The 22542-nt window shown below is 53.9% G+C and overlaps 1 protein-coding gene across 3 annotated transcripts in view; it reads left to right on the top strand.

Annotated features, from left to right (window-relative positions):
- The window catches only part of TBC1D9B (TBC1 domain family member 9B), a 37935-nt gene extending 15393 nt beyond the window's left edge, over positions 1-22542 (top strand). The window contains exons 7-22 of one of the 3 annotated variants that reach the window (XM_033096206.1): positions 97-309; positions 8050-8187; positions 8492-8642; positions 9168-9382; positions 10875-10992; positions 11766-12051; positions 13573-13702; positions 13848-13946; positions 14682-14750; positions 15698-15932; positions 16246-16311; positions 17596-17667; positions 17874-17924; positions 19310-19369; positions 19931-20037; positions 21057-22542. In XM_033096206.1, coding sequence (XP_032952097.1) covers positions 97-309; positions 8050-8187; positions 8492-8642; positions 9168-9382; positions 10875-10992; positions 11766-12051; positions 13573-13702; positions 13848-13946; positions 14682-14750; positions 15698-15932; positions 16246-16311; positions 17596-17667; positions 17874-17924; positions 19310-19369; positions 19931-20037; positions 21057-21722 — 2676 coding nt within the window. In that variant the 3' untranslated portion in view covers positions 21723-22542. Of the gene's footprint in view, positions 1-96; positions 310-8049; positions 8188-8491; positions 8643-9167; positions 9383-10874; positions 10993-11765; positions 12052-13572; positions 13703-13847; positions 13947-14681; positions 14751-15697; positions 15939-16245; positions 16312-17595; positions 17668-17873; positions 17925-19309; positions 19370-19930; positions 20038-21056 lie in introns of all 3 variants that reach the window. The other 2 variants (XM_033096205.1, XM_033096208.1) reach the window with 2 other exon arrangements.

Below are 22542 nucleotides of genomic sequence, written 5' to 3'. Positions count from 1 at the left end.
GGGGAGGGCGGCCTGAGGCTGCTGTGCTCTCATAGGCACGGAACATCCCGGCATTGCAGCCTCGGTCACCAACACCCAGTGATGTTGCCTTCTCAGGTAACCATTGTTGAAAAAGCCGACAGCTGCAGTGTCCTGCCCAGCCCTCTGTCTATCAGCACCAGGAGCAAGATGACCTTCCTGTTCGCCAACCTCAAAGACCGCGATTTCTTGGTTCAGAGGATCTCTGACTTTCTCCAGAAAACGCCATCCAAGCAGCCTGGTAGCAGCGGCTCAGGGAGGAACTCCAGCATCGGGGACCCAGCCCCAGAGGTGAGAGGGTGCCTGGGGAGCTGCAGGGTGGGGGTCAGGGCAAGGAGGGGAGTCCAGGCAGCCCTGTGATCCCTGCTGTGGGCCTCGGTGGGGAGGCGCCCCCTGGGTTTGGGGTGGGGAGCCTGACCGAGCCCCCGTCTCAGATGTCCAGACACACACGCTGCCCAAGGTCACGGGCTTTGTACCCAGTCATATCCCTCCAGTCCTCCGGGCATTTCCATCCGCCTCAAGGCCCGTCGTGGGGGAGAACACTTCTCTGGCGGGACCCACCACCCTGTGAGCTTGTGCTGCACTGAGAGCCACACTGCAGGCCCATCCAGCCTGGGAGCTTGGGTTCATTTTCCTGGCCTTTCTTTTGTCACCCTTTCAGTCTGAGATTCGTACAGGGAAAGATCCCCATTTAAAGAGGTAACTGCAATCTTATTATTACACCAACAAAGTTAACAAGAATTCCTGAATATCAAATACTTATACTCACATTTCCCCAAATGTAGATGTACTTTTTACACTGTAATCATTGGAGTTAACGTACCCATAGGTCCCACTTTACAGTCAGTTGATATGTCTCTTAAACTCCTTTTTATCTATGAGTAGATTTCTGCACGTGCACACACTCTTTCTCTCTCCCCACTCTTTCCCTGCCCCCCTCTTTCTTGCAGTATTTTGTTGATGGAATTGGGTCATCTGTGCTGTAGAATTTCTCAAAGTTTGTTTTTCATTGACTGCAGTCCCTTATTTCCTGTAAGTGGGTGGCTGAGTGGAGAGACTCAGATCAGATTCAGCTTCAGTTGTTTGCGTTTTGGGTGGCAGGTCTATTTGGAGGCAGGATTGAAGTGATGGTACTTTCACCAAGAGGTACACATACGACACCTGGTTATCTTGTCATGTGCTGTTCCCTGTCATTGATGAGCATTGCTCAGATCCAGCCATTTGGCAGGGATTACAAGATGGCGGTACTCTAATTTTGTCATTCCTTCTGTTTATTAGCTGGAATACTCCCATAAATATAAACTTCCTCTCATCAATTATTTGGTGACCCTGAGGCACAGTTGACACAGGAAAGGGGAAACACTTCCTTGGGTTGCTTCTACCTTTGGCTATTGTGAATGATGCTGTTGTGAACTTGGGTGTACACATTTCTCTTCAAGATCCTACCTTCAGTTCTTTTGAGGATAAACCCAGAAGTGGAATTCCTAGGTCAAGTGATAATTCAGTGTTTAATATTTTGAGGAATAGCCATACCATCTTCCACATTGGCTGCACCATTGTACATTCCTACCAGCAATGCAAAAGGGTCCAATTTCTCCCCACCCATGCCAACACTTGTTATTTTCTGTTTGTTTCTTGGCTTGTTTGTTTTGTTAGTTTGCTTCTTTGTTTTTTTACAATAACAATTCTGATGGGTGTGATGTGGTATCTCATTGTGGTTTTGATCGCATTTCCCCAAAGACTAATGATGTTGAGCATCTTTTCATGGCTTACTGGCCATCTGTATGTCTTCTTTGGAGAAATGTCTGTTTAAGCCCTTTGACTATTTTTGTAATCAGGTTGTTTGATTTTGTCAAGTTTTAGAAGTCCTTTATACATGTATGGATATTAACTTCTTATCAGATATATGATTTTCAAATATTTTATCCTTTGGGTTGCCTTCTCATTCCAATGATTGTGTCCTTTGATGGACATAAGTTTTTAATTTTTATGTAGTTCATTTTATCTATTTTTCTTCTATTGTTCTTTTGATGTCACATCCAAAAAATAATTGCCAATCCAATGTCATGAAACTTTTCCTCTATGTTTTGTTCAAAGAGTTTTATACTTTCTACCTCTTCTATTTAGGTGTTTGCTCCATTTTGAGTTAATGTTTGTGTATGGTATGAGGTAAGGATCCAACATCATCATTTTGCCTGTGGATATCCACTTATTCCAACACCATTTGTTGTAAAAACTGTTCATTCCCCATTGAATAGTCTTGGCACACCTTGTTGAAAATCATGTGACCATATATGCGAGGGTTCATGTCTGGGCTATCTATTCTGTTACACTGGTCAATCTACCTGCCTTTCTACGGTACCACACTGTTTTGATTACTGAGCTTCACAGTAAGTTATTAAATCAGGAAGTGTGAGACCCTCAACTTAGTTCTTCTGTTTTAAGATTGTTTTGGCTATTTGAGATCCCTTGAGATTCCATGTGAAATTTAGGATATATTTATCTATTTCTGCCAAAAAAATGTCATTGGGATTTTTGATAGGGATTGCACTGAATCCGTAGATCACTTTGGGTAGTGGATGTCTTACCAATATTAAATCTTCCAATCTATGAACATGGTATGTCTTCCCATTTGTGTGTCTTCTTTAATTTCTTTCAGAAATGTTTTGTAGTTTTCAATGTAAAAGTTCTTCACTTTCGTGGTTAAGTTTATTCCTAAGTATTTTATTCTTTTCAGTGCTTTTGTAAATGGAATTGTTTTCTTAATTTCCTTTTTGGATTGTTCGGTGTTAGTGTATAGGACATATTCTGAAGGTAGATCTGAGAGATGGATTAGATGTGGGGTAGAAGAGAAGGAAAGGGTCAAAGATGACACTGTGGTTTTGGCCTGAGCAGCTTAAAGAACAGAATCACCATGTAATGACATGGGGAAGATGCAGGAAGAGCAGGGTGGGAAGAATTCAGTTTTGGGTGTATGAAGTTTGAGGTCAAGTATACGAAGAACAAGGAGTTGACAACTGGAGATGGCAAACAGAGGTCCTGGGGGCCTTGACAAGAATTGTTCAGTAGAAGGAATTGTTCAGTATAACAAGAATTGTTCAGTACAACGCAAAAAAAACTTGACGGAAGTGGCCTTCAACCAGGGCAAGGTGGTGGTAGCTGGTGATTTTAAAAATCTTACAAAATTTCCTCATAAAAACGCACAGAGCAACTTTAAGGGAAAAGTAAAAGCACAGACAACATCTTCAACAAAACCAGGTGAAAGGGTATCTCCACAAACCCCAGACTGCAGTAGATGGGGTCACACCAAGTGTAGCATTCCTCTGTATAGACACAGTATCAGCAGCTGTGCTGAGGTAACGGGTGTGGTGGGGGTGGAGAAAAAAGGACTCTGACAGTCCTGAGAGCCAAGGAATCCAGAAATCACCAGAAACAGCTCTCCCCTGACCCTGCCAAAGAGACTCCTCACTGAACAAAACCTCAGCACATGACTCTGAGAAACAACCGGCGAAACTGGGAACAAATTTCTCAGACTCCAGTTCACAGATTAGTAAACAGAACAAAACATGGAATCCACTAACAGGCTGAGGGAAGACAGAGAAGCTGGTGCGGTCCAAGCCCTTGAGGATCACAGAAGTACCCAACAAAAGCTCCCTCCCCAAAGCAAAGAGCCCTCCCTGAGGGAAAAAGAGCTGGGACTGAGCAGGGAAGGGACACTGGGGGGTCAAGGAGAGACTGCAGCAGAAGACGGCCCTCCAGCTGTGCAGGGCGGAAAGCTACCCTGCCCACATCTGCCCATTCCTACACGTCCTCCCGCAGGGACAGGAAGTCGTGTCATTTAAATGTGAGCAACAGAAGGATATTTCCACACCCTATTAAAAGTACTGTAGGAGGGAAACAAACCAAATAACACCCCACAGACAGAGAAAGCACACAAATGCTTTGCTGTTGAGCTGCAGTTCTTCTGGTATTTATCCCTTATCAGATGTTGTTTGCAATAATTATCTTTTAAAGAAAGCAACCAGAACAATATTTTCTCAAAGCAGATCAAAACTGTACTCCAACATTTTAAAATGATCTGAAAAAGAATTAGAAAAATGATAGAAACTACTAAAGAATGGTATAAATAAAAAATGTTTTAAAAGCTCAGAAATAAAGTGACTAGTCAATAGAAAAATGTGAAGAAAGAGTTGACAGGGCTCAGGAAAGAATTAGAAAAAAGTATGGAAATATTTCAGAGGTGAAAATTATACAAGCAAGAACACAAGAATGAATAAACACCACGGAAATTTCATTTAGGGATACGGACAAGATGGGGGGACATAGGGGTAGAAAGAGATTCAAACAAAAAAATAGAGTGAAAATAGTCAAGAGAAGTGATAAAGAAGTTAGGCAAAGAAGATCCAACTTCTGTATAACCCAAAAAACAAAAAACAAAGCCATGGAACAATAAATAAGAGAAACTATAATTAAAGAAAAATTTCCTGAATATGAGAGAAGACTTGACCCTGCCTGGTGGAAGGTCATGTTGCACGACTGGGAAAATCAGTACAGAATAGTCAGTACTGAGATAGCATCTGATAAAACTACTGGACTTTAAATTAAAACATTCTTTTGGGCAGTCAAAAAAGACGAGATCATTGGAGGAACAAAAATCAGAGGCATCAGACTTTTTGGTAGCAACATTTTATGCAAATTGAGTAAATTTTAAGATATACAATAAAAAGAAAAAAGCTATGACCCCGGGATTTTCTATCCAGGTATGAAGACTACAGACAGTAGGGAACACACGGGAATTCAGAGAATCTACCAGCTTTTGAGGAATCTGATAGAGATTTTGAGGAACCTTCAGATAACCAAGAAATGATTGGAGAGGCTTTGGCAGAAGGTCTGGTGGGAGCATTGAACATATTTACCTGTGGTAATAAGGCTAGATAACAAAAACGAAGGTCACCAATAGTATGTACATTTTACGTGGGAGATAGAGTACAGTGAAAACATGAGATAAGGCATGCAAAGTAGAATAAGCTCATTGATTGCCTTATTAAGGAGTGAAAGCATATCACTCTACATTATATGTTGGCAGGAAGTGGGGAGGGGAGCAAACCGTTACTCACTAATTTCAGTATTGCCTGTAGGAGGGAATCGGCAATGTCTAAAATGAGGGACCCAGGGTCCTAGATATCGGTATAAAGGTGACTCTTAGAACATAAATATACCACTTTTTGGCCAAAAAAAAACTTAAGAGGAGGAAAGGATACAGTTAGTTTAAGCAACTGTTTTGAGAATTTTATATAAAACTCAGTTAAGAGTCATGTGGGTGTGTGTGAGGGGTGACTTTTTAATGGCAGTGTAGCCTCTACACAGAGGCGCATGGATCCTAGGTGTACAGCTGGAGCTTGCACAAAGTGGCCACGTGTGAGCACCGCCCATTGAGCAGGATGGCCTGTAGGGACAACGCCAGCATGGTCTGGGCCAGTAGGAATGACTCTAGTGGAGGGGACAGTTGCTAGAAGAAGATTCTGGGGGTGAGAGGGACACGGTCTCGAGCATGGGTGCAGGGAGGGTTGGGCCTGGCGTGCATGGCCACAGACGCAGAAGGTGGGCCTGGGGTTGGCTGTGACCGTCGATAGATTGCTCCTGCTTCTGCTCCCTCGATTAAATAGGAGACAGGAAGTAGGTTCAGTAGGAAGTGAGGAGGGCAGGCAGTTGGGAGGTTTGCCCTGGAAGACAGTGTGAGATGGTTACCCAGAGGAAGGGGAGAGAGCCTGGCCTGGGGAAGTGCAGGACTCATAGGTGGCTGGCCCCGTGAGCTTACCGTAGCACTGTGGACACCGTGTGTCACGCAGGACAGTGGTTCCTGAGGTCTCAGCCTTGTCAGTTGCCTACAGGTCCATTGGCCTCAGTGGCCAGTGGCCTACAGGTCCATTTGTGTCCTGGTTCCTTTGGGGCACTTTGGGCAGGAAGCAGACTCTGCATCAGGGCACGCTTGGTCTGGACTGGGGTCTTGCCCCCTGGATTCTAGCAGTTTATCATGGAAAAGTATTTTCGTGGACCCAAAATCCTTTTCAAAACCCCAGCCAAGGGTAGAGGGGTGGGCTATGGATGTGAACCTAGCAGAATTTTTCCCCCTTTTTAATTTTTTTTATTAAAAACCGCTCTACTGAAGTAAAATAGACATACAAGACACTGTACATATTGAGAGAGTAGAGTTTGATGAGTTTAACAGGTGTTCCCTGGGAAACCCTCACAAGCACGGAGAGGGTGGAGTGCAGCAGGGCAGCAGGCAGGCACCAGCCCTGGAGCTCACCCAGGGAGCTTACTGGTCCGTGAAGCCGAGAAGTCCATGCAGTAGCCCCCGGTCGTCAGAACCAACCTCTGCCCACGGGACGTGGCTTCCTGCCGGCAGAGTGTCTTCCCTAGGCCCTGTGTGGTGCCAGGATGGCGCAAGCCCCTGCGTCCTCCTTGGCTCATCCTGACATTTCCTATAGTCACCGCTGCATTTCCTTGGTGGCCACTGTGTGACACAGTATCCCCAGCCACAGGAGATGCTAATTAATTAGCTCGGGGCCATCACCCAGGGCCTCAGCAGAACCCACAAAGCATGGACCAAGAGTGGAGAGAGATATGCCCCCACATGAAAATGGGGAACTGCTGCTGGCAGAAGGGGAAGTAGATTCCGGGAGCCAATGACCAGTGTCCACCCAGAGCAGTGTTGTTCCTACCTGTGGGTGCTCAGAGAGGGAGCTGAGGGGAGAACCAGAGTGGGCACCGGCTCTAGACCCCCCAGCCCCCAGGCCAGGGAACAAGCTCTGTGCACAGGCTGTTGCCCATGGTGGCGAGCTCACCTAGAAGTCAGGTGCCTGCAGGCAGAACACAGTGTGACGAGCAGGGGGCAAGTGGTAGTTGCCACCCACACTGCCTGAAGGGGGCTCAGATGCTAGTGCTTCCCTAAGGAGATGGGGGTCAGACCAGGAACTTACCTACCTGCCCTGCTGGCAGAGTGAGGGCCAGAGGCAGGGGGTCCAGGAAACCAGGGACGAATCCTGAAGGCCAGGGCTTCCTTACAGATACAGGCCTCTGTCCCTGATGCCCCACTTTCCTTCTGCCAGCCCCATGTTGCCCCCCAGCACATTCCCGGAACCAACCACCTGTCTGAGCAGCAAGAGGGCAGATTCCCAGGCTCCCCTGATGCAGGTTAGCCCCTGGGGGGAGGTACCTGCAACAGAGGTGGCCCACAGGTGGGGACCCCTCCCCACACCCGGTTCCAGGACTGTGTCTTTGTCTTCGCCTCTGAAGCCCCAACAGCCTGATTGGAAGCCCAGCAGATGTTGAGAACCTGGTCTAAAGCTGGCACGAATGTTCAAATTAGAGAGGCGCATGTGCCAGCCAGCAGAAGTGGCACCTCAGGAGCTCGCAGAGGGTCTGGGAGAGAGAACGCCAGCCCTCCCTCAGCACCCACAGGAGGGGCTGCCAACACAGGACCCTGTCGTCTGAAAAGGGTGGGGCCAGGTGTCGGCCTTGGGCTGGTGCTAGGTGACCAGGGAAGTCCCTGCATCTGCTGCCTTTTGTCTGTGCAGCTCAGTGCTTGGGCTCCATGGGGTCCCCAGCGTTCTTTCCCAACAGTCCCAACCTGAGCCAACCACTGTGTCCAGTGCCCAGGGACCATCAGGACGATGCCATCAGCAGCTGTCCCTACAGGGTCAGCCTGGTTGCACTCTGGAGGCTGGGGCAGAGGTGGTGTCCCTGGGAGCCACGGTCAGCACCTGGGGACACGTGAGCTGGCTTTTCAAGGTGTCTTCTCTCCTGACCTCACTGAGAGCCTGACCTGGTGGGCCCCAGAACCGGTCCCACGGCAGGCTGGCCAACGTGGGGGCGCCTGGTGAAGTGAGACAGTATACGTGTCTGGCTGGCCAGTGAGGCCTCCTGCTTGGCCAGACCCAGGGCCCACCCCGACCCTCCTGTGGCAGTGACTGAGTGCACATGGGACGCCTGGGCTCACTGTTGTCTCTCCTGTGTTGTCCTTTCCAGGCCTTGCCAGCTCCTCAGGAGGCGTTGGGACAGCCCGCCAGCCCAACCTCCCACCCCCAGGGGGCGCCCACCGCTTCCCAGGGCCTGCTCAAACTCTTCCAGGGAAACACGCCCATGGAGGACCTGGGGGCCAAGGGGGTAAGCCCGGAGCGTGGCTCCATCGCAGAGGGGGCCATCCCAGGCCTGGGGGGGGCCTGCCAGCCCGTGACTGTGCCTTCACGCCGCCCCAAGCCGGGGCCAACCCTGGGCAGTGCCATCCCCACAGGCCCCAGGCCTCTGCAGGGAGGCCCGTGTGCCTTCCACCAGACCCACCAGATGGTGGTGCTTGCTCAGCCCAGCAGGGGCTGAGCCCTTGGAAGTCTGAGCCACTGGGTGGGGTAGGTGGGGCAGGAGAGCCCGACACCCCGGCTGCACCTACAGGCCCTATTGCCCCCCGCCCCAGGCCAAGGAGAAGATGAAGGAGGAGTTGTGGCACATCCATTTCTTCGAGTATGGGCGCGGCGTGTGCATGTACCGCACTGCCAGGACGCGGGCGCTGGTGCTAAAGGGCATCCCTGAGAGCCTCCGCGGGGAGCTGTGGCTCCTCTTCTCCGGTGAGCTGCGCGGCCTCAGCCTCCATGGCCCCCGACCTTTGTGGGGGAGCTCTGCTGACCCCTGGCCTGCTTCCCGAGTCTGCCAGGCAGGAACTGCCAGCCCTTTACAGGGCGGAAATGGGGCTCTCCACTGTGAGGGGGCTCATGCAGCCCACGCCAGGAGGGCGTCCTGGGGAGCAGACACCAGTGGGGGTGGGAGGGTACTGTTGCCAGGGTGGCTCCTTTCCACCCCCAGTGGGAGGGGAGCAGCACCCCTGAGGCCCCCTTTCCGTAGGACAGGCTCTTGACAACATTCACACCCTTGGCCACCTGGACGGTTTCAGGAGGAGGGCACGTCAGCCATGGGAACTTGGGTGGGGTGACCCCTCCAAGAAGCAGTCATGAGGGAGCCTTTGCCTCCCACCTCGTAACTCGCCAAAGTTTCACTTCTCTGTGGTACACTGATGCCTCCAACCTGCCCTGTCATTGTCCCGAAGTCCCAGGATGGGAGGAGGAGAGAGGCAGCTGCCAGCTGTGTCTCCACAGGGGCCTGGAATGAGATGGTGACTCACCCTGGCTACTACGCGGAGCTGGTGGAGAAATCCACGGGGAAGTACAGCCTGGCTACAGACGAGATCGAGCGAGACCTCCACCGCTCCATGCCCGAGCACCCTGCCTTCCAGAACGAGCTGGGGATCGCTGCCCTCCGGCGGGTGCTGACTGCATATGCCTTCCGAAACCCCACCATCGGCTACTGCCAGGTAAGGGGGCTTAGTGGGGGCCCAGAGACAGCATCACCCACCAGAGGCTCACAGGCGCAGATCCCCACAGCCCTGGGCCTGAGTGATGGCCTCACACCTTCAACTGTACCCTGTTCCCCCCAGGAAAAGCCTGACCACGCAAAAAACTGTAATTGAAAATATGAATTGCTCATCTCATTCCCATGCTATATATTAAGTTGTCTTCTGTGTGCTTCTGGTCTGGGTCCTGGAGGCATTTCATTATTTAGTGTGTGTGATAAAATACACATAACATAAAATTGCACCATCCTCACCGTTTATTGAGTGTACAGTTCAATGGCGTTAAGTACATGTTTATGCAGCCATCACCTCCATCCATCTCCAGAACTCTTCCATCTTGTCAAACTGACACTCTGTCCCTGTTAAACAACCTTCCTAGTTATCCCTGGGAACCTCCATTCTACTTTCTGTCTCTGTGATTGACAGCTCCAAGAACCTCATATAAGTGGAGTCATACAGTATCTGTCCTTTTGTGACTGGCTTATTTCACTTAGCATAATGTCCTCAAGACTCATCTGTGTTGTACGTGTGTCTGAATCTCCTTCCTTTTAAGGCTGAATGATATTCCACTGCATGAATGGACCACACTGCGTATCCATTCATCCATCGATGGACACTGGGTGGTGTCCACCTTTTGGCTGTTGTGAATATGCTGCTATGAACCAGGGTGTACAGTATCTGTTCCAGTCCCTGCTTTCAGTTCTTTTGTGTCTGTACCTAGAAGTGGAGTTGCCGATCATGTGGTAGCTCCGCTTTTAATTTTCACATTCCCACCAGCACTGCACAAGGGTTCCAATTTCTCCACGTCGTCACCAATACTAGTTATTTTCTGGTTTTGATAGCAGCCATTCTATTGGTGTGAGGTGTCATCTCTTTGGAGTTCTGATACGCATTTCTGGCGGCATTTGATTGTAAATCCAGTAGGTGTTTTCCTGGCCATGTCACATGGCTTTCTGTTTCCTGTAGACTGCGTCTGGATTTCAGAAACGCAGGCCACCTCCCTAGAAACCACTTTCTGTAGGGCGATATTCTGCATGACATCTTAAAGCCAGTGTGCTGGCTTTAAACCATTTTTAAGATAATTTGTCACCACCGAAGTGCTGTTCGGGGTACCAGTCTCTCCAGAGCCTGCCTGTAGCTGACTGGCCTTCGCACATAGCTCACTCACACATCTGCCTGTACCCATGTCACACCTCCGACCCCAGAAGAAGTGCCACGTCTCATGTCCGCCTTCTCGGTTTCTCAAGGACCCGCTGGCCCATTTTGAGGGATTTGACTGATCGTTTTTGTCAAATTGATTTCCTACAAACTGCTTTTTGGCAAATCGCACCAAGCTGGGTGGGATGGTTTGTTGTCACCAGACGTGGTTGTAGAGTATAACCCTTTGGCGGGGTGGGGGACAGCTTCCCTGGGGTCCAGCTCCGGAGCCTCCCCGCGCCATCTCTGCCCACAGGCCATGAACATCGTCACGTCGGTGCTCCTGCTGTATGGCAGCGAGGAAGAGGCCTTCTGGCTGCTGGTGGCCCTGTGCGAGCGCATGCTGCCCGACTACTACAACAACAGGGTGGTAGGTGAGTGCCCGCTGCCCGCCGGCAGCTCCACACGGAGCCCTCAGGCCTCAGCCCCACCCCCACACATGGCAGAGTGACAGCCACATGCCCAGTCGTCCCCCCAGACCTCCTGCCGATTCCCTATGAGTGGCTGGCAGGGAAACCACACATTCGGGGTTTTTAAAAGTCGTGTCGAAGCCTAAATTCCCATCCAGCTAACTCTTCGTAAGCTTTTTTATTGTGGAAAATTTCCATCCTCGCTGGAGCGTGTAGCACACCCTGTACTTACACCCAGCCCCACGTCCCGTGAACTCTTGCGGGAAAACCTGGGTAACGCCGTGGGAGTGCACTTGCTGGCGTATTTCAGTACATATGTCATTGTGTCTGTTCTTCCAAGATGTCCTTCCCCCACTGTTTGCTTTTGTGGGTCTCCACTCTTGGGGTCCTTTAGAATCACATTTGTTCATCAGCTTCAGGGCAGGACACACACAAGCCACCAAGGCCACTGTTAACTTCTGACACTTATAGGGAAAAAACCATGTTTCCCCAAAAGAAAATCCAGTATAGTGGAAGAAATTGTTCTTTTCACACAGTGGTGTGGAAGCTATAGAAAGAAAACTTGGAGGGTTTCTTCTTTCTAGTTTTCTCTGCCCGCCCACCTGCCTTGAGCCCCTACTATGCGCAGCACTGGCCGGGGACCTGGGGCCTTCCGGCGCTTCAGGCCTTAGGGCCCCACACGAGGGCCACCGAGCCCAGGCTGGGCTCACTACCACACACTCCCTGTGCTCTCCTAGGGGCCCTAGTGGATCAGGGCATCTTCGAAGAGCTCACGAGAGACTTCCTGCCCCAGCTGTCTGAGAAGATGCAGGACCTAGGGGTGATCGCCAGCATCTCGCTCTCCTGGTTCCTCACCCTCTTCCTCAGTGTCATGCCCTTCGAGAGCGCCGTGGTCATTGTGGACTGCTTCTTCTACGAGGGCATCAAGGTGGTCCTGCAGGTGGCCCTGGCCATCCTGGATACCAACATGGAGCAGCTGCTGAGCTGCAGCGATGAGGGCGAGGCCATGACCGTCCTGGGCAGGTGACCAAGGCAGCCTCCCTTCTGCTGGACAGCCAGCAGGCAGAGCCCTGGGTGCTCCTCGGTCAGCATTCAGTGACCATGCCCACCAAATGCCCAGCCAGGGCTGAGCCAGTGGCACCCCAGGGGCCAGGGTAGAGCCTCTGTCAGGTGGGAGACAGACGGCACTGGCATAGTGATCCCCACGGGGAAATGAAACGGGCCGCAGGCCCAAACGTGCTGGGCTGGAGGGCCTGCTGGGCGGGGGCGCCAGAAGAGCAGGGCTTCCCGTGTGCCCTCTGAGCCCAGCAGCATCGCTGCCTCCTGTCATCCAGACTGAGGCCCGTGCTGGACCTGCTCTGACCACTGAGGGAGCTGACACTCAGCTGCTCACGCGTGAGGCCCAGGGTCATCCTGGCATCCTCCAGCGCTCAGTCCCCACGTCCTGTCCTCGTAGACGCTCTCAGCGAGCCAGCCTCCTCCCTCCAGGCCCATGACACCCCTGCCCTGTGCCCTGTTCTGCTTCATTACGGTTCTCCCTGCTCCCGTCTCACCCACCAGCATTCCACAGGGCTCTTTCTGATCAGAATCTGACCCTGTTTCTCCCCGGGCCATGGGGACTCCCTGTGCCATGCTGGTTCTCTCTGTACAAAGGAGCTGAGCTCGCCAGCCTGGCCTTCATGCCCTTATATCCAGGGCCCTCTTGGCTCCTTCTTGCCCAGCCACTGAGCCTGTGCAGTCATGCCAGCCCACATGCCCAGCCTGGAACACTGCCACTTGCCTGCTGAGCCAGTCCTGGGGCCGTGGGAGCCAGCAGGGGTCCTGTTCTGGCAGGGCTGTCGCCACCCTGCCCTGGGCTGGACCAGCTCTGTCCGCAGGGCCGTCAGGACGCCTAGCCACTGGCCTGCCTTCGACTGCTTCTCATGCCCACCTCCCTCAGCAGATACATCAGGCCCTCCTTGGGAACAGGGGCCTGTGGGTTTGGGGGACCAGCCACATTCCCACCTGAACGTCAGGCCCACCCCAGAGAGCCTGGGAGGGCATGTGGTCCTGGCTGGCCCAAGTCAGGCCCTGTCCCGAGGCTGTGTCCCTGGGAAGGCAGGTCCCTGTGGACACCCCACAACAGGGCTCCTCTTGTACCTTTCTCCTGGGACACTCCTTTGGTCCCTGATTCTTCCTGGCCAAGGCAGGGGCTCCCCCACGGCCCCAGAGACCCACCAGAGGGGGGAGCACACCCCTCCAACTGGGACAAAGCTTTCTCCTGGTGTGGTAAGGGTCCCCCCGTGGGATTCCTGGAGGACAGCCTGCTTCCTCAGGTAGGGATCATGCCTGGCGGGGGTGAGGCCTTCTCTCGGCTGCCTCTAGGGAGGATCCCCGATTTGCCAGGGCCCCTCCCCACCTGCCTCAGGGAGGATGCCAGCCCACAGCAGCTCCCTCGTTAATTGGGAGGCTCTGCAAATTAGGTCCCTCCATACCACTTCGCTGTGGCTAAGAAGGCCCTGTCGCCTGTGGGTGGGCTAGACTTCTGCCCTTTAATCCTTACAGATACCTGGATAATGTGGTCAATAAGCAGAGTGTTTCTCCGCCTATCCCACACCTCCATGCCCTGCTGACCAGTGGAGATGACCCTCCGGCCGAGGTGGACATCTTTGATCTCCTGAAAGTGTCATATGAGGTCAGCACTCACCTCATATTGGCTATTTGGCCAGGCCACTCCACCCGGGCTGTGTAGGTGTGGGTGTGGGTGCGGTGGCCGTGGCAGTGGTGGCCCTCTGCTCTATGGTTCCGCCTTACCTCACTGAATCACCTCTGGCCGGTAGAAATTCAGCAGCCTGAGGGCCTACGACATTGAACAGATGCGGTTTAAACAGAGGCTGAAAGTGATCCAGTCCTTGGAGGATACAGCCAAGAGGAGTGTGGTACGAGGGCCCCAGGTTGCCAGCGGGGCACAGGTGGGGTCGGGACCCTGGTGGGCTCTATCTTCAGACTTCCCCACGGGGCAGGGCAGCTGCAGGGCTCTCTAATGCTGCCCCATGTGGGCTGGCATCATGTGTAGGGGCCGATTTGGGGCGATGGGGAAGAGAGGTCGGGGTCACTTTTCTGTTCCTGGGTTGGTCACTGAGAAGATCCTCTGAAGCCCAGTGCCTGCAGGCCAAACATGAGCTCACTGAGCTGAGCCCTCCGGCCTGGCTTTGCCTGATCCCTGGGGAGTGACACTCAGCCACCCTGTACCCGCCCAACCCACCTTGCATCTGCCACAAGCCTTTGTCCACCTTTATCTGAAGGGAGAATTTACTGAGAAGTTCTAGAACACCTTCCAAAGAGCCAGTGCAGGGTCTTTCCAGGGACCCTGACAGACAGCAGTCGCTAGATGCCTGCCCCTCACCCTATGTCCCTGACTGGGCATTCAGAACAGAAAGCCCCTGCAGTGCCTACCAGGAGGGAGTGTGAACTGAGTGGCAGATGGGTGACGAGGGGGAAGCCGGTGGAGCACACCCCCTTCCCTGAATGCATGTTCTGGGCCAGCTGGCCACACCAAGAGTGCGGCTCATGTTTTTGCCTCATCCACATGGGGATTCTCTCAAGAGCGTCTTGCTTTTGCTGTGTCAGGCACTTAAAAATCCGTCACTACATCCATTTCTCTTTCCTTCTAGGTCCGAGCTATACCCGGGGACATTGGTTTCTCAATTGAAGAGCTGGAGGACCTTTACATGGTGTTCAAGGTGACAACCAAGAGCAAGGGCAGCACCAGTACCCCACCCAAGTCCCCTGCGTGCATCCTCAGTACAGCAGCCTCCTGCCAGGAGACAAATAGATTTAAAGACACCCTCAGATGCAGCTACCATAAACCTCAGGTGGTAGAATTTAATCCTTGGAATTTAGGCAGGACACTCTTTTAAGTGTCAGAAAATCCACTCAAGTCAGCTTACACAGAAGAGGGAATGCAGTGGGTCATGTAACTAACAAGTCTAGGAATATACAGCTTCAGGCATGGCTGGATCTGGGTGCTCAAAAATGCTGTCAGCCTCCCCGTCTTCAGATGTCCTCTGGACTGCTTTCCCACTGACTGGCAGGACTGTCGTCAGCAGCTCCAGGTCATCCTGTCCTCACAGTAACCTCAGTGAAAAGGAGAATTTTTCTTTCCAAGTGGTTTTAGCAAAAAGCCTGGAGTTAATCTCTGGACTGACTCAAGTTAGGTGCTGTCACAAAGGAGAGTGTTTACTTCTGGGCCATATTGCTTGAGGGTGGGACAGGAGGGGTTTCCCAAGAAAATTTCAGGTCCTGTGACAGAAGGGGGCTGAAGACGGGGCACAAACAGCCGAGTGTACACTACCCTTCCGCTCCGGTCAGTTCCCAGCTTCCCGCCCACCCCACCCCCAGCTGCCTCTGGTTCAGCCCCCGAGGTGGCCGCTGCCGTGTTGTGGCTTTAGAGCCAGAAGAGTTAAGGCAGTGCTTCCCCGTGCCCCCATGGCCTGCTGTGGTCCATCCCAGCCCAGCTTCGTCCCAGCTCCCACGTCTGAACGAGGGCTGGTGACTGCAACACAGGAGGTCCCTGCGTGAGAGGCTGTGGCTGGTTCAGCCACCGAGCCAGGCCTCTGCAGCTTTGGGTGCAGGAGCAGGGTAGGCACACCGCCCTCACCACAAACCTCACCAGGCTGTGCCCCTGCAGGCCAAGCACCTGACAAGTCAGTATTGGGGCAGTGGCCGGCCCGGTGCTGTGCGGCGGGACCCCAGCCTGCCCTACCTGGAGCAGTACCGCATCGACGCCAGCCAGTTCCAGGAGCTCTTCGCCCGCCTGGCGCCCTGGGCCTGTGGTGCCCACACGCCCGTGCTGGCAGGCCGCATGTTCCGGCTCCTGGACCGAAACAAAGACTCATTGATCACCTTCAAGGAGTTTGTAACAGGGATGAGTGAGTGGCTCTGGGGCCTTCCAGCGCCCGGGACCCCTGAGAAGGGCAGGGCCACTTTCCACTGGAGACGTGTGGGGGTGCAGTGCGGTCCCTACCCCCTCAGCCTGGAGCTGCCCACAGCCGAGCTGCGGGCCCCAGAGAAGGGCCAGCCCAGGAGAGCAGGGGGCCTGGACCTCTCCCTGAGGGAGCCAGGCTGCAGGGAGGGGCCCACCAGAACCCGCTGGAAGGGGAGGTGTGCGAGCGAGGGCCAGCTGTGGCGTTTGGAGCCCTCTTGCCAGTGTGCCTCCTCTCCGGCCTTCCTCCACAGGTGGGATGTACCATGGGGACCTGACAGAAAAGCTCAAGGTGCTCTACAAGCTGCACCTTCCCCCAGGTGAGAGCCTCCCCTCCCATTCCCCGGTGAGGGGTACTCACCTCTCCAGAGCTGGGGCTGCAGTATCCAAGGCACAGGCCTCTGGGGGGCCAAGCATAGTGGGGACTCCCCCGTCCTATGCACTAGGTCTGAAGCCAGCCCATCTTGTTCTGAGGGCAGGGCCATGACTTGTGACCTGGGAGGGGACATGCAGGAGTGTCTCAGGGAGGACTTTGCCCAGGGACTAGGGTCCCAGGGAGCTTGCGGGGAGTCAGAGTGGAGATTGAAGTTCGAAACGGAGACCACTTACATCCATTCACCTGTCCTAAGTTTCTCAGGTGTTCTTGTGTATCCCTGGGGGGGTCTGCCCGGGGTACCACCAAGGCCCTCAAGGTGACCTGGGGAGCCCCGCCTTGTGGCCATGAGCAGGGACTGCTCCCCTGTAGCTCCTCTAAGCAGTGCCCCAGCCTCCTGGGGACGCTGACAGTGGCATGGTTGGGCAGCTGGTCTGAAGGCAGGCCAGATCTAGTGGTTGCTGTGTTCCCGCTATGAGAGCCAAGCTGACCTAGCTCTGCAAGGGTGGCCGCCAGGAGAGTTCTCTAAGGCGGGGTTAAGGCAGTTTTCAGAGGAGAGATCTGTGAGGGGCAGGTGCAAATTCCAGCCTCAGGCTTGCTGCTCCAGGGTGGAGCTGCCAGTCCTGCTCTCAGTCACACTGGTGTCAGAAGCTGCCTAGGAGTCAGCCACGGGGGTTTTTAGAATACTGCTACCACACTCATCCCCAGAGACTCTCATTTCATTGGCCTGGGGCAGAGCCCAGACGAGTCTTTTTAAAGATTGTTCTATGAAGGTCCTGCTCTTGACACAAGTGTTTCACCTGTGGCTGATTTTTCCCTGTAATGCGACAAGGAACAGTGGCCCCAGGGACACCTGCAGGGAAGTTGGCACCAGCCACCAAAGACCGCTGAGGGAGAGGCCTGGGCTGTCAGAGCCCGCTGGGTCAGGAGCCTGCAGATGAGGGCACCCGGGGCCACCCCAACCCTCCCAAGCCACCTTGCCTCCCAGCTGCACTGACTGGATTCTTACCTGGGACATGTATTACGTTTTCAAACACAACATAAAAGTCAAAGTAGCAATAACCAGAATCCGGCTTTGCCGTTACTACTGTTACCACACACCATTTCAGTGGGGCTGGGAGCGGTGCACCCTGCCGTGTGGGAGCCAGGCTTTGGTCCAGGACACCGGAGTATGGCCTTAGTGACCGTCACGTTTCCTCCTGCCCTCGTCCTCTTTTCTCTCTGAGCACAGCCCTGAGCTCAGAGGAGGCCGAGTCCGCCCTGGAAGCGACCCACTATTTCACCGAGGACAGCTCCTCAGAAGGTGAGCGCAACCTGTGAGGGCCTTGAGGGTGGCCTGCAGGCCTGGGCGGACTGGGCAGCCTGCCTGCTGGGGCACTCGCGGGAGAGGGCGAGGGCGCTGCCTGTCTGCAGGTAGGTCCCTGGGGTGTTCTCACTTGTTTTTTTTCTCTGCTTCCTGGACCCGGGCTCTCCCTCCCTCTGTCCTCCGCTCCTCCTCTGTTCTCCCAGCATCTCCTCTGGCCTCAGATCTGGATCTTTTCCTGCCCTGGGAGGCTCAAGGTCAGTCCCTGGGGGGCAGGGGCACCCTTCTGCACTGGGCTTCCTCTAGGCCTTGGGCTCTGCCTTCCTAATACTCCCTTGCATGGTCAGGAGACCTGCAAGCTCTTGGTCCCAGGGACACTTCCTGTGTGGCAGTCCCAAGGGGGAACCAAAGCCAAGCCGCTCCTGTGGACTGGGAGAGGAAAGGGGTGGCCTCTCTGCTTGTCACAGGGTCATTGATGAGGACACGCAACATGGTGAGCCTGCACGGGCAGCAGGGCATCAGCCCAGGGCCATGTTCATAGAAAAAAATACAAGTGCTGTGATTACAACAGTGTGAAACAGAAACACAGATGGCTGCAGGTGCAGGAGAGTGGTGGGTGCTTTCCTTGGAAAATGTTTGTTGGGTGCCTATTAGAAGTCCTCCTTGGGCCACGTTAAAGCCCATTGGAGCATCAGATCCAGGGCAATGGGGCAGCCTGGGCTTGGGATGTGGCAGTCTAGCTGCTGGTGTGTAATGTACTCACCAAACTGACCAGAACTCCGCCCTATAATTTCTCATGGGGGATAGTACACACCAAGGATAATACACCCAAAAGATAAATGAAAAACAGCATGTATCAAGATACCCAAAGCAGTCCTGTTGACCATGTCAGAGGCTTACTTGAACTTGACCGTGAAGCTTAAGGACCTTGATTTCAAGTATACAAACTAAAGCAGCAGATGTGCCTGCTATATTCGGAGCCCGGGCAAATCCAGGATGCTTTAAGCTTGTTGCAAGCACTTCAGGAGAGACTAGGGACTCGGGACGCAGGGCCCTGTCCTCAGATCCCACGTAGCCCCCAGGCAGCAGTCTCCATTCCACAGGGAGAAACCTGAGCCACCACACAGCAGTGAGGGACATTCAGAGCTGGGAGGCTGCCATGAGCCAGAGGCCCCCACCCAGGGCCACACTGCCTCGGCACAGGTCTGGGAGAGTGGGGCGGCCTGCCTCTCCCCAAGTTCATGGGCACCGTAGGAAGCACAGTGTGTGCCAACTCCAGCAAATGTATCACCTTAAGAATCCAGAGCCAAGCTGTATTTTAAAATGCGTCTTCAGCTTCTGTGGCAGTAAAGGTTGGATTGATGATTAGGAGCCCCTCAGTCTGACCTTTTTCAGCAGATACTACAGAAATTAATTCTCAGACTACTATTCCATAATGTGCGTCGTCGTGCACTTAAACACTGTGTGGAGACGGTTCCTTTTAAAGACAGGAAGTGAAGGTCCGGTGGCTCTGGGGTTCAGCGTAACCAGGTAGAGAAAGGAGCGGCGGGCCCAGGTCTGCCTTTGCCAGAGAGCACAGGTGGATTGAGTCATAACAGAAGAATGTTCTCTATGTTGTGTTTGTTTTTTTCTCGTCATCCAGAAGCACTTCGGCAGGAAGAGCGAGAGGGAGCTGGAAATGAGAACATCCAAGAAAAAAGAGGTGTGTATAGGCCAGTCTCCGCCGGTGCTGGTAGAGACCCTGGGGTCAGCAGGGTCTGGATGCCCATCACTGGTGGAAAGCCCCCACCAGGGAGATGGCAAACCCAGCCTGACACAGTGGCTCTCCCTGTGGAAAGGGCGATGCCCTGAGGTGCATGCCTGGTCCATCAGCTGCTAGGGGTGGCCCTGCTCTCATCAGCCCCACGCCTGAATCTTCTCGTGTCTGTGAACACCCCTGGCTGTCGCCACCTCCCTCTGGGTACCCAGCCAGTCTCTCCTACTCATGCTGTCCTCTCTCCAGCCTCCACATGGCTCCGTCACCATCCTGGGGAAAACAGGTTGACCCATCTTCATCTGCTTAGGTCAAACCTACTTTAGCATAACCCAGGGGAGACCTGTGGGTGTTCTGGGGTGTTCTTCTCAAGTGCCAGGACGTTTTAGAAAAGGGCCCAGGTAACTCCATGCCAGACAGCATCCGAACTATTCATTCCCTGCTACCAGCCCCAAGCCCTCTTCCTCTCATTTGAGAGATGGAGATTAATCTTTTTCTCCCAACTCACAGAGGAGAAGGGGAACAGCCCTCCTGAATGTCGGCACTACCTTCAAATGTGGGCCAAGGAGAAAGAGGTTCAGAAGGAGACCATTAAGGACCTTCCCAAGATGAACCAGGTAAGCCCACCCAGAGCCTGCAACAGACACTGGTGGGAATGCTGGCCCGACGGGGGCCACCCCCCTGGGACCCCCGGACGGTGGGAATTCCCCTGCCTACCTCCAGAGCCTGCAGATAGCAGTCAGGGACGATTCCAGAAAGACAGGAGGCCAGTTGCTTCAGGGCCTGGTTCATGTTGTTTCATGGTGACCACTTGCTCACGTTTAATCAACACCGTGAACCAGAAAAGCGGATAAGCAGAGACTGACACGCCACCTTTTACAAGGAGAGGGCGTCATGGCGCTCCTGGTCCTGCCAGGCCCCCATTTGCTGGTCTCCAGATCTGGAGCCTGGCATCTTGGCAAGGTTGTCAAGGCCAGGACCACAGATGTCTAACCAAACACAGTTCTTGAGTTGCAGCCTGAGTACAGCCCTGCTGGGCCCAGGGGCACCCTGCAGTCTGGGCACTCCCATCTGGGCTGAAGAGTGGGGCACCCCATGAACCGGGGAATCATCCCATGCTCTGGCCAGGAGGCCTGAACATGTGATTTCAGGATCTGGAATCGGACCTCCCCAGGCTGCACTTGCCTTGTCACCACCCTCTAAAGAGCTTCGTCAAGGACAGAGTTGAAGCCACTTCCAATTAAAGATATAAAAAGTCCCAAAGATATAAAAGTGGTTCCAAAGCACAGTAAAGAAATCCTTGTAGTCACTGGGTTTGAAGAGTCATGATAGAAACAGATCCATCTCTGCTAACAGAATAGACATAGAGACAGGAAGAGATTCTAGATCGTTCTCTGTGCTGGAAGAAAGTTAACTGGGAAAGCCCTTTTAAGGCTGTGTTACATTGGTCGTGTCATTTTCCCTCTCTGAGCCTGTGTCCCAGTCTGTGAGATGGGCATGACTAATGAGACAGCACCCCACACCAGTTAGAAGAACCAGTGTGGTTAGTCTGGTTGAGCCAAGGGCTCAACCCTCGGCTCAGGTCTGACCCACCTTTTACCATCTCCCTGCCCATTTTCTGTTTTTCCCTTAAAAGGAGCAGTTCATCGAGCTGTGCAAGACGCTTTACAACATGTTCAGTGAAGACCCCAAGGAGCAGGATTTGTACCATGCCATCGCCACGGTGGCCAGCCTGCTGCTACGCATCGGCGAGGTGGGGAAGAGGTTCTTGGGGCAGCTGGGCAGGAAACTCCGGGACACTGCCCCGGGGGAGGACGAGCCGCCAGCCCCCGGCCCCCCTCAGGATCCAGCGCAAGAGATCCAGTCACCAGCCATGGGCGATCCCCAAGCCAGAGCTGGCGGAGACACTCAGCTTGGGAATGTGCCACAGGAGAGCCAGGTGGTGGGCGAAGGGGGCAGCGGTGAGGGCCAGGGCTCCCCCTCCCAGCGTCTGTCGGACGATGAAACCAAAGACGACATGTCCATGTCCTCCTACTCGGTGGTCAGCACGGGTTCCCTGCAGTGTGAGGACCTGGCCGATGACACGGTGCTGGTGGGCGGGGAGGCCCGCAGCGGGGGCACCGTGGACGCAGACTGGAGCATCTCCTTTGAGCAGATCCTGGCCTCTATCCTGACAGAGTCCGTGCTGGTAAACTTCTTTGAGGAGAGGGTGGACATTGGACTCAAGATCAAAGACCAGAGGAAAGTGGAGAGACAGTTCAGCACCTCCAGTGACTATGAGCAGTCTGGAGTTTCGGGCTGAAGACTCCGCCCAGCAGGGGCTGACCTGTCCTCCCTCGCTCCCTCCTGGTCTGCTTTCTCCTGAAGGAAACACCCCTCCATTTTCCCCAGAAGCAGTGAATTGTAAACGGACAGAAGGCTGAACGGCCACAGTTGGGGTCCAGGCAGAGCCTCCCCGCCCCCTCTCCTGACCCTGGGCCCACTGGCCCCTGCAGTGTCGGGAACCCTCCTGTCTGCCACCTGGCCAGGCCACACCACATCCCCCGCCTACAGGCACTCTCCTGCAGCTGCCTGCTCAGGCTTTCCTGACACTTGGCACCAGGTGAGGGGTCACCTCCTATTGGGCACCAGTGGTAGCTCTCCAGGAGACCCCACACCTCAGCTCTTGGCTGAGGGACACCGGGTGCCACACAAGCGTATTCTATGCTCTTTCAGCTCATCCTCCTCACCATTAACCTTAAAAGCACATCCCTTAGGTCCTGATACATGTCCTTGTATTCACCAGTCGGCTAAAAACCACACCGTGCTCAATGCCTTAATAAATCCCTGAAGGAACTGAAAACCGTGCCGTGTCCAGAGCCTGAATGTGGCCCTCGACCATTGCCTGGGGCTCCCGGCTCCTCCGCTCAGGTACCTTCCAGAGGTCCCCACAGGAGTGGGGGTTCAAGGTCCCCGGGAGGATGGGGATACGGAAGGAAGGTGTTGATGCAGGCTGGGCAGGGCCTGTGCTGACCTGTGACCAGGAGACCCGAGCGCCTCAGGTGGAAGCAGCCTGGGTCCAGGTGCAGGAGGGGAGTTCTGCTGGGTTCAGGCAGCAGCCTGTGGGGCCACAGGCGCTGGGC

The sequence above is a fragment of the Rhinolophus ferrumequinum genome, chromosome 24 (genome assembly GCF_004115265.2).
Source record: "Rhinolophus ferrumequinum isolate MPI-CBG mRhiFer1 chromosome 24, mRhiFer1_v1.p, whole genome shotgun sequence".
In the NCBI taxonomy this organism is placed as follows: Eukaryota; Metazoa; Chordata; class Mammalia; order Chiroptera; family Rhinolophidae; genus Rhinolophus; species Rhinolophus ferrumequinum.
Note: the sequence above shows the minus strand (reverse complement) of the source record. Positions and strands in the feature narration are given on the sequence as shown.